Source organism: Athene noctua, chromosome 12 (assembly GCF_965140245.1).
Source record: "Athene noctua chromosome 12, bAthNoc1.hap1.1, whole genome shotgun sequence".
In the NCBI taxonomy this organism is placed as follows: domain Eukaryota; kingdom Metazoa; phylum Chordata; class Aves; order Strigiformes; family Strigidae; genus Athene; species Athene noctua.
In genome coordinates, this window is record NC_134048.1 from 5,372,374 (window position 1) to 5,389,890 (window position 17,517).

The window sequence follows — 17,517 nt, forward strand, 5'->3', positions numbered from 1 at the left end:
GATGCGTTTTGTTTTAATACCGGAAATAAAAACTAAAGGGGCTCTTTACCGAGGTACTGAGACAGTTTCGAAGATAGTAAATACTACTTAATGTTTCCATTATACAAAAAACCCCCAAACTTGACATACCTATTCCAGTCCTTCTAACTGCCTAACAAAATCCAGTTATTTAGGGTAGCTTTTAGTATAGTTCTAGAGGCATATGGTCTGAACAAAGATGTAGCACAGGACAAGTGTCCCTGATGCAGTGGAAGCTCTGAAGACATGTTGCATTTATTTCAGTAGTTTCAACGAGTTTACTGTATAGGTAACACCATTTGAAGTTTCCCTTGAGTCTTAAATGTATAGAGAAAAAACTGCTGTACTTCAAGATGTATTGAGATTAGAAGTGCAAATAGATAGGTTTATTTAGAAAATTTAGATGCACCATTAGCAATATTAGTGCAAAAGCAGTGATAGTAATTGTAGCCGAGAACTTGAGCTAATTTCTATTAATTAAAAAAACCAAAACAAAACCAAAACCCAGTAAAAAACCTTGCTCATAGTGTCTGTGTGCCTTCTGACAACCAGTTTATTGTAGCCATATTTCTGTTGTGAACATTTTACTGTTAAAATTATTTGTAGGTGGAAAGTATTTATCTTTTGGGGCATTTGTACTATGGAGTTGTGAAAGTAAATTCAGAAGTGTTTTAGGAAGGTGATTGCAATCATTTGCAGTAGTATCAGTGATAAGCCTGATCACTGCTTTAATATACTATTTAAGTATTGAGATTTTTCTGCTCTGGGCAAGAATGTGGATTGCTGATGTACTGCACACATACAGTATCTGCCAAGAAAGGCAGAGTGACTGTATAGTTAAAGGCGTGAACTGAGACAGCTGAAAAACAATGCTTGTAAGATGAAGACATAATTAAACCTCCTATTAGCCTGGGAAAGGGCTCAGAGTCCAGTTGGTTAGAAAATAAAGCCAGTTTTTAGCTGAAGTAAAACATGATCAGTAAGCCTCAGGTGGAGCACTGCAGTAAGACTTACTGCCTGCCACTTATGCTGGATGCTCTTTCACAACCTAAATTTTTTTTATTTTTAACGATTTAAATTTTTTCAACTACCAGTTTGAGCTGAGCAAGTAGGCACTGTAGAAAGTGTTACAGCAAGGCTTAATGTAGCCCCCAAACCTTGGCTAGCCGAATTTAAAACTGCATTTGCCATTTTTTTAGTAAGCTGATTCTGCATAAAACTGGTACTTTCTGTTTTGAGGGGCAGATGTAGAGAAAGTGATTAAAAAAATATATATGTATATATTTGGGACTCATTTATATTCAGCAAAATAGTTTGCATGATGTGCAAGTTTTGCAAGCCTTCATGGTTCGGTACTCGGAATGGTGCAGGGATGAGTCATCAAATTGCTACAATTACACAATTCAGTACTCATTGTCCTTGTAAATACAACATATTAATATAGGATGGATACAGCCAGTTTTTGATTACTGACTCTTTACTCCAGACAGAAAACTAAATGAGAGTTAGGGTGTCTTTGAAACAGTTATGCAAGGAGTATGTTAGACATGATCTTGCAGTACCTGTTGAGGTAAGCCTGCCCCTAAGAAGTTATAAACTATTACATATTTCCAAAAGGAAAAAAAAAAAAAAGCATGGAGAGCTTGAATTGGCTGATGAATCAAAAGCATCTTCCTTATCTAATTTTAGAACTATACCTGCTGCTGAAAACACTGGATATCTCTTGGGGTTGCAATAATGGTTTTGTTTTTTTTTTTTCTAGTGACATCTGCTCAGTGGAAATTCAGGCATGCTGGAAAATACCTCATAATTTGGACAAAAGTAGTACTTTTTTTGGTTGTTGTTTCTTATTACATCTGAAATTGTCTTCTAGCTTAATCAGTGAATAATACTTTTTTTTTTTATACTAATCTTCATGAGAATCTGTATGACACTATTTCTGAAGTTCTAAAAACCAGCAGGGTGATTTTGGTCTTACGGTACTTACTTCATTGGTGGTTGGGCTATGAATTAACAAATTAACTGCTCTGCCGGGTGGTTTCAGACTGCAGTTTGTGCATACAACTGCCTATTAAAAGGCTGTGCCATAACCAAAGTTGAAGCTTTTGCTTAGTGTTTCATGGAGTTGGATCAGAATAGTAATTCTCAACTGCTGATCATTGTTGTGCATAATTTCATTTTAAAAACAAGTTACATAGTTTAGTCCTCTGTGGACACAGCCCACACTGATCTGACTTCTGAGACTAACTTTGTTAAGTCAGACTTACTGAATATTAAGAGATACGCAGTTAGGTATTTACATAAAATCAGCAAATTAATTTTGTAATGAGATTAAGGTGAAGTCTGAAACTTTAGAAACAAAATAGTGGTTCTAATTGCCAGTTATCAAAGCATTAATGATTAAACAAGATAATGTATTTAGTACCTGCTTATATTCTTCTATATCCCAGAAATAACTGAGAACATTTAGATGAAGAATGACTTGAGATTTTCTTTCTCTGAGCAGAGACAGGAGCAATTGACTGGTTTTTGAGGGATTTACTGCTCTGGACAAAACTTCCTAAAAAATAGGTCTGTGAGAGGTGTCAAACCAGGTGTGTAAAAGCATTAGATATCTTTTAAAAACATCATGTACAACTTGTGGTCAAACTATAGTGTTTTTCATGACTAGAAACACAAATGGGGTGACTGTCTGCTGTTACGATATTTAACCTATCTTCCTGTAAACTTTTTGGTGATTAGTCAGATGCCAAATAAAAATGACACCTTTTTTTCAGTATGAGGGTTTTTTCTAATTTTGCCTTCAGCTGTTGGATCTCGGTAGACTCTTTTAGTATTTCAAGTATATTTTTGTTTGAACTTCCAGCAATAACTGCACTAAAATAAAACCTGGCAACTGGGAGAATAGCTAGCTAGGTAAGAAATGAAACGTATTGAGCTTAATTTGTGCAGATCCCTAGTGCTTACATAAATAATTTAATTTAAGCCTAAACAAGCAGTTACTAATACAGATATCAAATATAGACATCCATGGTCAGCAGAGTTAACTTTCAAGTTAGAATCATAGAATATCTCAAGTTGGAAGGGATCCATAAGGATTGTTATGTCCAACTCCCTGCTCCTTGCAGGACTACCTAAAATTAAATCAAGTTTAACCTGATGAACCTTAGAGCTTTGTTTTCGAAGTACTTTATAGTGTTTATCTACCATTAAATATTTTCAAAAACACCTTTATTTGGAAGGTCTTTCAGCCATGGGCTCTATTTTCTATTAGTCTCAAGGGACTTTTTTTTTTGCATAAAGGTATGACTTGTTTATCTCACTAAATTAAAAAAAAATGTTTATTGTTATGTAATTAATGGAGAAATATTGCAAGGAACCATTTTCTATAGGCAACCTGAGTGAGGTTAAACCCTTAGCTGGAGTTATGTTGTTGCTGGTGCTGTCTTCTCTGTGAAGCCAAACATCTTTATTGACCAGATTTTAGTAACTGTCCATACCTTTTTATGCTTACTCCTTACTCTCCCTTTATGGGGATCTTTTATGTCATTCCTCCATTTATATCTATGGCTGTGCTTCTGAAGAAAGTTGCAGTGGTTAGGAGAAGTATACTCTGTCAGTGACCGCCTATTTCTGACCTGTCATTTGGAAGCAGTGATATTTTTTGCATTTCTTTGCAGACTGATATGTACAGATTTTGAGGGATGCAATAAGTAAGGGATTTGGTCCTTGTTGTGAGAGTGTTGATTCACGTCTTGCACAGTTGAAGTTAGTGATTCTCCAACTTTGTTTAGTGTTTGTGCTACAGTATATTTTTTATTGAGACTCTCAGTAGTTAAAAGAAGAAAACCCCCTCCTATCCCCAATTAAGTATCAAGATGTTGTTAACAGACACTGTCTAACAAGTTAGATTAGAAAATGGCAACTATTACATCCTAAGGAGAGGCTTGCTTTTAATTTTGAAATACTTCATTCGGGGCTTTCTGGCTATATTAAAAGCAGGAAGCCATGAGGGACACGTGCTCATCGCTCTTAGATGGTAAAGATGGTTACCCAGCTTTTTTCCTTACCATTGTGGTCCAGTTGTCACACAGGACAGTAGATTCCTCTTCTCCTCTGGGTGAATGTGTAATTAATACCTTCAGCAGTCCTTGTGCTGGCAGAGCTGGTTTCAGAAGGCGATATGAATATACAGAGCTTGATCTTAATCTGCTGTGTTTGACTTCAAGATATTCAAGATGTGATTTATTAAAGATAATCAGAGCTGTTTAGCTGAACTGTTTTGATTAGTTTTGCTTATTTTGTAATTTTAACTGAAATTTCCTGTTACTTTTTTCAGTAAGTGGGAATTTTGTAAAAAATTAGATTTTTAAAGACTTAGCTTTAACTCGGATCAGAATTACTGGTGTAGTCTCAAGGGTAGTGAGAAATAGGAGTTCTTGTTTTCTATCACGTTCCCTTTTATATATTAATTGAAGACTGCTATTCTTTTATTTCAAGGTAACACAGCTATTGTCTAGTTTTGTCCATCCTTTGTATCCTATGAATCCATTCTTCAGTAGGGAAAGGTTTCTCATCAAGGAAATTTAGCAATATTGTCTAGGTACTCCTGCAACTTGTGTCTTGTCCCAGTTCCCAGGATTACTGCTATCGCTTCTATAATTGTTCTCTCAATACTAGAAGTAAAACTTGGTTAAAGAACAAAGCTGCACCATGCTGTTTCTCTTCAGAGTCAATTGACTAATTGACTTGGCACTCCCAAGTCCTTTGCAAACCCAAGCATTACCTTCCTATAGCTAACAGAAATCTGGGTAGCCCATACAGGCTTGTTAGATTTCTGCTAGAAAAGATGCGTCTTTTTTTCATATATCTCACAAATGAGATGAGTCTTGTAGGCTGAGTGCCATTCATCTACAGAAAGACTTAGGTACCTTTGCACCTAATGTCATACAACTGTACGTATGTGCAACTGTTATGCTTGAGACACCAGTTTTAGTGGCTACCAGGTATCTAATGATCTTAATTGAAACTGTCATTTATGAAATTTTATGATACCTATGAAATTTTTGCATTTGGGGATCATTCATGGTGGTTTTCATTTCGGAAGCTTTTCGTAATCTCCAAAGGAAATGAGCTTTATGTAATTATGCTCATCAGTACCTCTTTCTCCCCAAGTAACTTTTGGACTGTTTGCCACGTTCATCTGCATCTCATAGACATCCCAAAGACTTGTGCTATTGTGGAGCAGAAAGACTAAAGAAAGCTTGAAATTGATGCAGAACTAGGCGAGGAATAGGAGATGCTAATCTTCAGGAAACAAGCTTTTAAAATTCTACAGCTTGTAGAGCAATTTGTAAATTTTACTGCCATTGCTGGTTTTACAGTTAATGAAAATACAGACAGAGGCTTTTCTTATTCTAACTTTATTCAGTTGGGTTATAACAACTATAAGGCAATGGAAAACATCTATGCTGAGACCCATTGTTACCACTTCACTGCTGCTGCCATTCCCAGTAGGGGATGGGGAGCATTTATTCCAGGCTGACTAATTAAGGAGTGACAGCTGGTTGGAAATAATCATTCTACTTTTGCAAGAGCTGTGAGCAATTTAACAAGAATTTCTGGAAGAAATGAACTTATAAACAGGATTAATTGACGATATTTAGAAGCTACGCTTCCACTGTGAGAAGCTGCTAGGCTCTTGTGGTTGTGGGAGTAAAAAATCAAGCCTGTTCTTTTGGAGTCTGCAATCGCAGGTCAGTGGTATTGCAGGGTCTTATGGCCTTGCCAGAGTAACTGGAATGAGAGGTCAGTGTTTGCACCAGGTCTTGATGCTGTTCAGCAGCAGAGCTGCAGGGAAATGGAGTCCCTGTTAATGCCATGTAAAGTTACTTGGGCAACCTGCAGAGGCAGCCACGATAGCTTTATGTAGAGGGTAGGTGGAGTGCAGGTTGAGAGAAGGGAAGAGCGTGATGAAGGGAAGAGTTGAGCTTGTAGATGCCTATCATTTTTCTTGCCCAAGAGCTGGAAGTCTTCCCAAGGACTAGTGACACCAGCTGTTAGGAATTTTGAAATTCTTCTTTTGCTGATTGCTGTGGATGCACAAGACAGATGAGAGTTGTCTAATTGCTTCTTCCAGACCACAGGACAGGGCCCACCAGATCATCTTTTGGTCTTCAGTTAGTAGGTGTAAGTGCTTTAGAGACACATTAGAGCCTGAGTTAGGATGTAAGTGATCTGGGGAATGACCCCAAAATTTAAGTGTTTAAGACTGAACTAGAGTGAAGTTATTAGGAAGAGAAGATATAATAGGGAAAACAAGCTATATAATTGGGAGCAGAAAGGGAAAGAATGAAGCATTAAAACCCTTGAGCTCTAAAATATAGTAGAAAAATGTGGAGTGAGTTTAGGATGGGAGAAGAGAGAAAAAGCAATAAACACTGTAGTAGTAGATACCATTAAATTAATGAATCTGCCTACGTACTGGTTAAATACATAAATACAATGTCAAATTTCCAGCCTAAAAATCAATCCATGTGGTCTGCCCTCACATTTGTGGCCCAGATGTTGAGAGGCTGTGGAAGTATCTCTCAGCAGTGGTACTGCCTGTGCCAGGTCACCCATTTGTGGATCTCGGACACTGTCCCCTTAGCCAGGATGCTGCCCTGATGCTCTGAGGGAAGAGGGACAAGTGGAGAGGGGCAGGAGAAATACAGTCCTCCTACTTCTCCCTCTTATCATTGCCAAAGATGTAGCATCTCCCTAAAGCCTGCTATCTAGTTTTCTTTACATAGTCAGCAACAGAGGCACAGTAGGATTGAGTAGGTGCACACCACAGACAAAAACTTGCTCAGTAGCCTAGTGTGGTGGAAGTCTGATCATTTTGGTGACGTTTGTGTTCTTGCACACTTTGCGTTACAGTGCTGCTTTGCTATAGCTTTTTCCTAGGTTCCTAGTGTGAAAAGACGTAACATTTAGGAGACAGTCCTTAGCCTACATCCTAGGAAAGTTAGCAGTGATCTCTGAGGTGTTTCCTAATAAAGGAGCAGAAGAAAGCAATGGCATTGTTGCTGTGACCTACCGAAGGCAAGCTAGGTTCAGCCTAAATTGATATAATGTGGGATTTCTGCTGAATATGCTGACCCAAGCCATCCATGTTTGATATTCTCAATGAGAATCCCTGATCATTGTTCTTAGCTTACAGGATCGATGCATATTTTTAGCCTTCAGCTGTAAAAGGGATGAGTTGTTCCTTGCACGTTTAAGGACATACTGACTGAAAACACTCTTAACAACATATATTCATTGTAATGAGTATTTGTACACATTCAAATTTAAAATAAAATGAAAATATAAAACCCCACCCTGTGTAATTCCCTGGAGTCATGTTTGCTTTGCAAAATAGTTTTAACTGGTGTGGGCCAATTGGGTACCAGTAAGTCGACAGCTGATCTGTGCTCCCTCTTGTGGCATCATTCGTACATCAGTGATAGTGCTGGTTATGAACAGAGCGTAGTTACAAAGAACAGGAATGGCCCTCAAGAGACTATAAGTTTGAAAATGTGGAAAGGATTATTTATTTATCCAGTGTTACTGTTCTATGTCCAGAAATACTAAAATTATATATATCAGTGCAGTAACACAAACCACGTACTGCCTCTGTCCGTTTTTGGATTCCACACTAGCCATCTCCTGGGCTTATATTTGTCATTGCCATGAGCGTCATAACAAGGTAGACTTGAGTTTTTCCATCACTCAGTGGACATAGTTTTCGTAATGTAATCTTTTGTCCCTGTACTGCATGTTTTGTCATGCCTAACTGCAAGGCAGAAAAGCGTCAAGATAAACTTCAGACAAAGCAGTACAATCAGGTGGGGGAGGAAAGCTTGCCTATGGGGTAATACTGTTAATTTTTAAAGTTTTCTGCTTTGTGTGGTACATTCCTTATGCAAGAAAGAGGAGGAGATGAAGCAGTGAATGCTTTTGAGGTGGAGTTGTGTTTTGAATGGGGTGGATGTAAAGAGGTTAATCCATAATCTGTGATGGCAAGAGTAAAGCAATTTTGTGACTTATTCCATCATGTGTTTTACTTGACTGTTGTTCCTGTTTCTGCTGAGACAGCTGATAGAGGGGAATAAGGCTGAAATAAATACAGATAATGTTTTAAGACATTCAGTTTTTCAAGATGACCGTCTGCCAGTTAACTGGTGTCTCCTGGGCACGAATGATGGAGAGGACAGGGTTGGCAGGAAGCTAAATGAGCAGTAATTGCCTAGGTGTGGGGTACTGGTGAGTAGGTAGAAATAGATGGTTAATGTGGTATGGACAGCAAACGGAGCAGATAATTAAAAACAAAAAGGGAAGAATTGAGTGAAAGATTTTGAGAAACTGAGGTGAGCCCTGAAAAAAACATTTGCAGCTGGATGTTTATAGAAATTCTTACATCTCATTGTCAAACAAAAGGGAGGAAAACAGTAGGGAGGAGCAGTTATGATGTGGGGAGAGCACTGTAATTAAGTCAGGGTGAAGAAAGATGGTGACTGCCAAAGGTTTATAGGACACAGACTATGGCAGTGAATTACAGAGGCGTTCTGCAGAGAACGGTCCCTCCTCCTTTGTGGTAAGCTAGAGCTGGAAAAAAAATTGTATTGTGTTCCATATAAGTAGTATATAGTGATTATTTTTTTTTTTTTCCCCAACTAGATGTATGCAATTTAACTTTGGCAGAAAGTGCTAGTTGATTACTTTGACAGGTTTAATTACTTTGGCTTGAGTAGGATGAAAGTGAATTTATTTCCCAGTGAGAAAAGCGTTGAAAGGCTGCATGAAAACCTGTCAAAAGAAATTGAAGAGGGGTTGGGGAGTTATCTTTACAGTAAATGGAATTGATAAACATGTCAGTTAAAAGGGGAATTTATTTATAATACCCACGTTTTGTGGCCAGAAATCTTTGATAATTCTGTTCACTGGGAAAATGAATTTTATCTGTTCAATTGATTTTCTTTTTTATAAGGCTTGTAGAGCAAGGAATTGCCATAGAATAAAAAATGAAAGTCATAATTCTTTTTTTTTTTCCTAGAACACGTCAGTAATGGAGGATCAGAATGAAGATGAGTCTCCAAAGAAAAATACCCTATGGCAGGTAGGGCTAACATTTGCGTAGAGAGTTGGCATGATTTTATATGTTCCAGCTTTTGAGATACCAAATCTTGCGTCTGCATAATCATCCTTGTATGTAGTTGACTGTATGATCCTAAAATTAGCTCAGCCTTCAAGTGAAGGATGACGCCGATGAATAATACTTGAGAAATTACTAGATCTTCTCGGATTTTGTGGTTTGTGCTGACCTTGAAAGGACAATTTTGCGTCAAAGGATGTTTGGGAATACAATTCAATGTTTCTGAGCATGTGACTGTCATTTAAAAGGAAAAATTCGACACCTTCACATGGCAAGGAGTTTGCAACCAATTTGCTTTGAAGAAGTCTGGAAATATTTCAGAGAGCTGACAGTTGTTCCCCAGCAGCCCTCTTGGTCTCCTGAAGGGCTCAGAAGAGCCTGCCATCAATCTCTGGTTGTATTTACTAATTATCAGTAAGTCCTGGGGTGGTGTTTTTGTATCATCCTTATTTGTAGCTAAAGCTCCCAGGATTTTAATGATGTTATTATGTGGATATCCCAAACAATGACATGAGCTGTTTTTCAAAAACAAAACAAGCCCTTGACATCGTGTTTTCATTTATGGATAAGCAGTTCAATACTGACATGAGGGTCTTGAATTTTTGTGTTAATTAAGATTGTAATACCCAACTTTGGTATGTCTCTGAATGTGTGTTATTTTAACGGCTGAAACCTGTGTAAATCATTTGTGGAGGCAGACTGCAATATGCCGCAGAGGCAAAAACAAATATGCAGCAGAAACCACTGGTTTAATCTGGAAAAGTTTGTTCTAAAAAGAATTAAGTTCCTTGCTGTTCAAATGGTAAGAGCTGTAAGAGAACTAAAGTTCTTGGTGTAAAAAGTAACTTATAATTATGCTTAAAATACTTTCATTGATCTTTGTCTATGAAAGATGAAATTTATATGTCATAACTCACAGCTTTGAGAATTTTTTAAAAATTTAGTTTTGTTGATTATTTCTTTGCATCTTCTCACATTTTCTTCCTTGAGAGACTTCTATAAAGCTGTTCCTATTGTTTATATTTAAATACTGATGTTCTTTTCTTAAAACAGATAAGTAATGGAACTTCATCTGTGATTGTCTCAAGAAAAAGACCATCAGAAGGAAACTACGAAAAGGAAAAAGACTTGTGTATTAAATATTTTGACCAGTGGTCTGAATCAGATCAAGTTGAATTTGTGGAACACCTTATTTCACGAATGTGTCACTATCAGCATGGACATATTAACTCTTACTTGAAGCCCATGTTACAACGGGACTTCATCACTGCGTTACCAGGTAAACAAATATTTATTTTACGAGTGGAGCATTTATAAATACTCTTTTTTGTTTAATACTTCGGGTGTATGCAAACTTTTTGGAACATCCTCCAGATTTAGATTGTCTTGTATGAACGAAGTGATGCTTCTCAGTCAAAAGAAGGGCAGGAGGGTAGCTGAAGTCATTCACTTCTGTGATTAATTGAATTGGCCACTGGATGCCAGTGTTGTTCCATGTAAAAGTAGTTTGAGTAGCGTATCCTGAAGAATAGTTTGTGTTTAAATGGGAACTCAGTTGTCATAAAAGTTGTATCTCTGCAAGCTCTGGTCTAAATTCCTTTTTCATATGAATCCCATGGGTGTAGAAAATACTATAGAGGTGCTTTCATTTCTGAAGTCTTTATTACACTTTATTTTTGTTCCGAGTTTCCTAAATCTTAAATATAAAGCCGCATGCTTAGATGAATGAATCTAGTTTGTCTGATCTTGTTACTGACTCAAGAACAGAAGTTCTTGTCCATTTTTATTGTATAGTCTAGCCATGATTCCTTCCTTCAGTTGCTCAGAACTCTTCTGGCACTCATTGGTGTAAACCTGTATCAGTAGTTTGAATATGAAACCTGTTGTTACCCTTGCTATATACATTTCTTCAAAAAAATACAGAGCAGTAATAACTAGGTATATAGAATCTCTATCTTTCAGTCTTCTAGTAAGTTGTATATACTTTTCCATTAATTTCTGAAAGGAATTGTGTTCCTGGATTTTTACTGCTGGGGAGAATGACTCATTTGATTCTTTGAAAGATAAATCTATGGACATTGTTGCCAGAGTGGGAAATAAACATGAAATAAATGGTTAAAATGTTCTGTTTGCCACTGGCAGTATAATAGCAGAGATTCACACCTGCCCGTGAGTGAGTAGACTGTGGATGTTATCCCAAGGATACCGAGATACAACAGTGAACAGTGGGGGCGGATGAGGAGGTGATACAAATTGTAAAAGGAAATGGAAACTGGTAATTTCTTGAGGAGAGGCACCACTGAAGTAAAGCTTCTTTAAAGGTTGATCGTATTACAAGCTCTGAAGCTTTTGTATGCATCGATGTCGTTAGGTGGTCTTGCATGTATGGACTTTCCTGGTATCTGGGACAGAATGCTGCTTGGGTGTTACAGGTTTCTGTTCTCTATAGTGCTGCTATATTTTCACACAACCTGGAGGAATTAAACTTTTGGAGGCGATGAGGGGATGTTGGCTCATCTGCAAGTGTAGTTAAAATGAGCTTCTTAATAGTTGGAGGGGAATGAAGAACATGGGGTAGGACACAGGAAGTGATACAGAATTTTGTATGTGCTCTGTTTTCTTAAACAGGCTTAATGTGAAAGACAACTATGAAAGGGAGGGAGTGTCCTTTCCCCCCCACCTCAGTTTCACAGAAGTTATTTTATAGAAGACTTAGCTTATCTGGCCATACACATAAAAATGAGCACTTGTTTCAAGTGGAGAGCTGTCACCTTTAGGTAGTGTGGATGTTTATTCCAGCTTGTTTTCAAAATATTGAATATTGATTTCTCTAGGGAGCATCTGGGCTTAACTAAAAGGTAAAGTGAAGTAGACAATCATGGGGATCATGTGCAAGTGTTACAACTTTATTTTGTTTGCTTTTATACCTCAGGGCTGATACAGAGTTATACAGTTCATTGGTATTATATATTTATTCCTAAGAAATTTTGGGGAGCTGTATAAGCTGACACTTATTTACACTACATTTGTATATATAAATATATATTTATGTTTACAACTTTCATTGTTTTTTAAAGATGTGAATACTGGGGACTGTTCCCATAATCAGCCTTTCTTGAATGTAATGTGGTGTGTGAAGAATATCTGTATAAATGTACCCGATTTGTTGGCCTAAGATCACATTAAAAGATAACAGTGAAGTACTATCTTTTAAAAGCTTAGTTGCACTTGTCTTAGTTAAAATTCCTTTGTTTTAAAGATAATTAGTTTTTGTTTGCTACAGTTCCTACTGATTTTACACCTGTGAGAATGCAGGAAAAATGGAAAAACTTTGTGGTATCTGACTTCCCTTCACTTCAGTGGAAAAAAGTGATAATTCTTGTGTGCTTTTCTGTAAGTGGTGGCAGAATGTTTAGTCTGCAGGGTCTGTTCTTACAAGTTGGGCTGTGGTTGGGCCCTTTCCTGCTAATCACTTGTGGAGTATTGCTAATCCTATATCAGCTAATGCAAGTCCCAGTGATCAGAGTGGCTCAGAAGCCTATACTCTGCCAATGGTGTTTCCTCTAGCATGTCAAAAACAACTCTCAAAAGGCAGTGGTGTATAATGGACAGCATAATTGCAAGAATAACTTATCACCTCTGTGCTTGTGATTCTCTTAAATTATCTTTAAGATGTTAATCTTAATATTCCTTGCATGGTCCTATCCAAATTGTGCCCTTTCCTTAATCGAATTACAGCTTTGACCCTTGAGCACTGCCTTGTCACCCTTGGTAAGGAAAGTCCTTTTCATATCTGTTTTGTGTGTTAAAACCAAGAGAACCATATGCTGTGTTAGGCAAGTGAAACCCTGCCAGGCTTCTTTTGAAATATGTTTCTAAAATAATAAGAGCCTGTGCAGTTGCATGATCTAAGTGACTGTTTTGTATCTAATGTTAGTCAGTTTTATGGAATTGACATCCCACATTTGGGTTTTATTTTCGGATAAAGTGATATTTACACATTGAACTTTGAAATCCTTGTGGATTTTAATTGTTTTAATTTATTACTGAAATTCAACAAAACTGTAATCTGGTACCTATAGTCAAGAGCAGCTGTAATTTTTCACCATTTTCTATAACACTGCAAAAGCTCTTGTGGAAAGAGTTGGGAGTAATGTTTTTCTTTGAAGAGTGTACCAGTAAATGCTAGATGCATTTTACTAAAGAAAATTCATAGGTTTTAGTACCTATTTCAGAACCTGTTTATAAAACTAAACCCTTACTGTCTTTTAATGTAAAATAAGTATTATGCAGCTGTTTCAGGCCTTAATGTGACTTAGTCCTGCGTGTTGTCTGAAATAATTATAGTATGCCTGTCTAAGTATCTGTGCTTTGGACCTGTTCCTACTATGGTAATTAGGGTAAATATTTTACTTGATGTCTTTTTTAATGTGAACAATTTAAATCTGTGTGCTTTTGCAAGCAGTAAAAATCTTTAGAATAGACTTGGTGGCAAAGGAAAGCATTTGTGTATTTGTGCTCAGTATGCAGCTTTCAAGGCTTGTTGTATTCATAGAAGATTGCTGTATTTTAACATCAGAAAACACTTGAGTTTCTGAATTTTTAAAAATCTGGTTTTTAGCTGTGACCAGTGTTATGCATAATTGTGAAAATTATGCATCTTAATAAAGGACTTCTGCCTAGTAATTCACAGTTGATACTTAAACACCAATGAAATACTGGCTTCATAATGAACAGCCTGTATGTGTTAAAAGTGTACAGGCCCAGACTGATATGCATGCACGTGTGCATTATCACTGGTGTGGAGATGTGGTAGTTGATGGCAGTTAGCTTTTAATGAAAACTTTAGTTTAGTTCAATTAAGTATTAACGAGCATTTGGTACTAGGATTACACCACAAGCAGAGTCTGAAAAAGCCTTGGGTTAGTGAAGTGGATAAAACCAAGCTTGAGCACTTGTCACTTGGTTTTTGTCTCTCCAAACACTTAGTCTGATAGTTCCATAAAACATCCTTCTGCAGATAGCAGTCAAGTCTAAATCTTCTTGAGAACATTCCTAACCTGTAGAAAACAAGAGTTATCTAAGGAGAATTTTCCTTGTACTTTGAGTTTATTTGGAGAGTTACTTTCCTTAGGAACAGTGTTCCAGCCCTGCTTCTAAATGCTTGGTATGTATGTTACAGTGAAATGATTTGTTTTAAATTGGATTTTGAGAAGGACCTGAGTCTTAGCCTGATATGTCTCAGTTCTGCTCATGCCACAGAAAGTCATCAAACACATTGTAATATCCAGTCCCATTTGCACTCTGGAGTAGAATCGCTGTCACACGGTTTCCCGAAGTGGAGGAGAGGCTTTGGTTTGGGATGCAGCGCTCTGGTGGCGTGGTGAGGTTTGTACCTCTCTTTGTCTGAGGAGATGGCATTAATGACTCCTGGTGCCTCAGCAGTGGTTTGCCAACTCTTCACCTCTGCTTCCAGTCATCTTATTGAGAGCCAGAAATGGCAACACTGATCTCACCAAGAAAGGCATAGCTTTTGGATGAATTGTTGGTGATGCCTTGGTCATACGGGTTGCATTTCCAGACTTGAAGCATGAGAGGTGGCTTTGGATCCAGATTTTTGCAGCTGTTTTTCAGAGGAGTAGTTATCACTCTTTCAAACACGGTTGTATGAAAAGACTGAACAATTGCACAATATTCCTACTTTGTCATGTACCATTGTTCTTAATCATTTAATCAGGTTGTGAAATACAAAAATTCTATTTCACAAGGAAAAGAAAACTAAAAGCAGTTGAACATAAGTTGGTGAATGCACACGTTGTATTACTTAGATATCGTGTTCATTCCTAAATAGGAAATGATAAACCCAGGGACTTCAACAATTCTATGTTGGCCTCATGTTGAAAGGTGTTAGGATAGAAAGCAAGCCCTGGTGTGTGTTGTCTACCATCATGACTGATCCAAAGACATTTTTTATGATCTCAAAATTGGTAGACTAAATCAAATTCTTCTGAAACTACTTAAATGACATGTATGTTCTTACTTGCACAAAGGATTTAAAATACAACATGGATTTCTAATAATGGAATATGCTGTGTGCTGCATATGGAACTCCTAAAGTGTTTGTGCTTGATTCAAAACCACTTGCCTGCTATTGATAAGTGATGAACTAGTCCTGACTCTGAAAGGCATTTTCAGGTTCAATTTTCAAGCTGACCTGTTCAATGTCTTCTGAAAGATGATGCAGGTATGTTAGAATAGGGGGAAAAACCCAAAACCACCAACAAAAAAACCCACAGAACCATCCACTTGCTGAGTTCAGAGGGTGTTTGGCAGTGTAGCCTTTTTATGAGGTTGGTTTTTAGTAACTTTACAGCACCTCAGAGTTCTCATCTCTCTTTTGGTGGAGAATAATTATTTAGTTTGTTGCCAGGAGATGGCAGTAACAGATAAACTTCTAAAATATTATTTCGTGCACAAATATAATTTGACCTTCTATTTGTCACTTTCTCCCTTGGCAATTGTTCATTTCACATGATCATGAACATGTCAGGTTCATGATCTCTACATTTAAAATATTGCTCAAAACTGTAAGCAAAGTGTTAGCAATATATTCAAGTGCCAGTGTGACTACTTTGTCCCATAACCTTGCTTTAGTACATGGTTGAAATAAGTGCAGAGTTACAGTTTGCTTAGTGCCCTTTGACTAAAAGCATTTGTTTCCCTCATCTAAGAAGTTTAGTATACATATGATAATTGTTTTACTAAATTATGCCAATTAGGAAAAATTACCCTTTTCAACTTTGGAATGAGAAAAGCATCCAGTAGATGTTCAGCACAGATCCTGTTGTTCCATCTTTACCAGCACTGAATAGCAGTGTTTTGACCAAAATGGGCCTAAGGATGGCTGTTTCTTTGGCTGTACAGACAGTTTATTTGATGAACTTTGCATTGTTGATTTGCTAATTGATTTGCAATCTTACATGAGTAAAGAATTTTACACCTTAAAAATGCAGACGTTGAAAGATTTGCCTGTCATCAGTGAATCTTGTGCTCCTGGCTTTTTTGGGACCCAGGCATAGCTGGAGTATGCTTTTCTTCTAACAAAAGGGAATTAAGGTCATCTGCAAAGGTTAATTTCATGTGTGCCTCTGCTCTTCTGCCACGCCACCGCTGATTAAAAATGCCTTTCACACAGAAGGGACAGGACAGCATCCTTGTATCTCAGAACTGGAAGCTGACAGTCGGTGCACTTGTCATTCTGCCACACTTTGTAGAAATACTCTTTTTAATAATTTTTGAGTCTGCCGGTTTAACTGTTTACTCCTAGTTTCTTCTAACTTCTTCCAAACTTTGCAGTCATTATCAATCCTGTCATTTCTTAGCACTATAAGTCTCATGTATTGACAAATATTTGACTAAATATCCCTGTGTGGGGTAAATATTAATACACTTTTAACCTTGGACTATGGTACACATGCTGGAAGGATAGTCAGTGCACTAACTTAGTACTCTGGAGAAGGAGGGGAGGGTGATCTAAACTCAGACGTTGTATAGTGGCTATTGGAAGAAAAACAGTGCAGTGCGATGGGAGTCTTAAACACCTTTTGTATAGGAATCTCAGTGTACTGCTCTACTGATGCAGAGCTTGCAATTATGATAGTTAATTGCCATATCCTCTGCACTGTTTGCTTTGGGAACTGCAGTGCTTTATGTAGAAGATGCTTCCTCTTTAAAATATAATGTGCTCTGTGCTGGGAAAATATGTAGAGCACTGCATTGGGTGATTACAACATTATAGATATATTAAGACAGTGACTTGCTTTGTATAGGCTGATCTTAAGTTGTCGAACACAACTATTTTGTACTAGGTCTAAAATAATTTAGATCTGTTCCCATGAAAACATGGAGTGTGTCCTGTTCAGGCAAAATCAGGATAATGCTTACTCAGCAGACCTGTTGATTTTTATCTAGCTGTGCACAATTAATTAATTTGTCATCTTGATACCCAAGGATTCATGATTTTAAACTAACTCTTGAAAATGACCTTGCAATGATTATATTTTCTGGAAAAACTTTGAGAACTGCTTCAAATCACATAACATCACATAAATATATCCTAAGTAAACAGTATTTAGAATCTCAAAAGTTGTGGCTTACTAGAAAAATTGGGATGTGGCAGACTGGAAGGACCCTTTTGTGTTTGAATGCCCTGGCATTTTCTTCAAAGTGGTGATGTAGGATATGGTGCAGCTTAAAGCTGCTCTGAGACATGGTATTGTTAGGAGAGAATTTGCTGCGTTGGAAGTGGTTAGATTTGAGAC

General features: G+C 37.3%; 1 protein-coding gene across 5 annotated transcripts in view; it reads left to right on the plus strand.

The window, feature by feature from the left end:
* FBXW11 (F-box and WD repeat domain containing 11) overlaps window positions 1-17,517 on the plus strand; it is a 74,687-nt gene that overhangs the window by 30,135 nt on the left and 27,035 nt on the right. For all 5 annotated transcript variants that reach the window (XM_074915657.1, XM_074915658.1, XM_074915660.1 and 2 more), the window contains 2 exons: window positions 9,098-9,160; window positions 10,250-10,475. In XM_074915657.1, coding sequence (XP_074771758.1) covers window positions 9,098-9,160; window positions 10,250-10,475 — 289 coding nt within the window. The remainder of the gene's footprint in view (window positions 1-9,097; window positions 9,161-10,249; window positions 10,476-17,517) is intronic.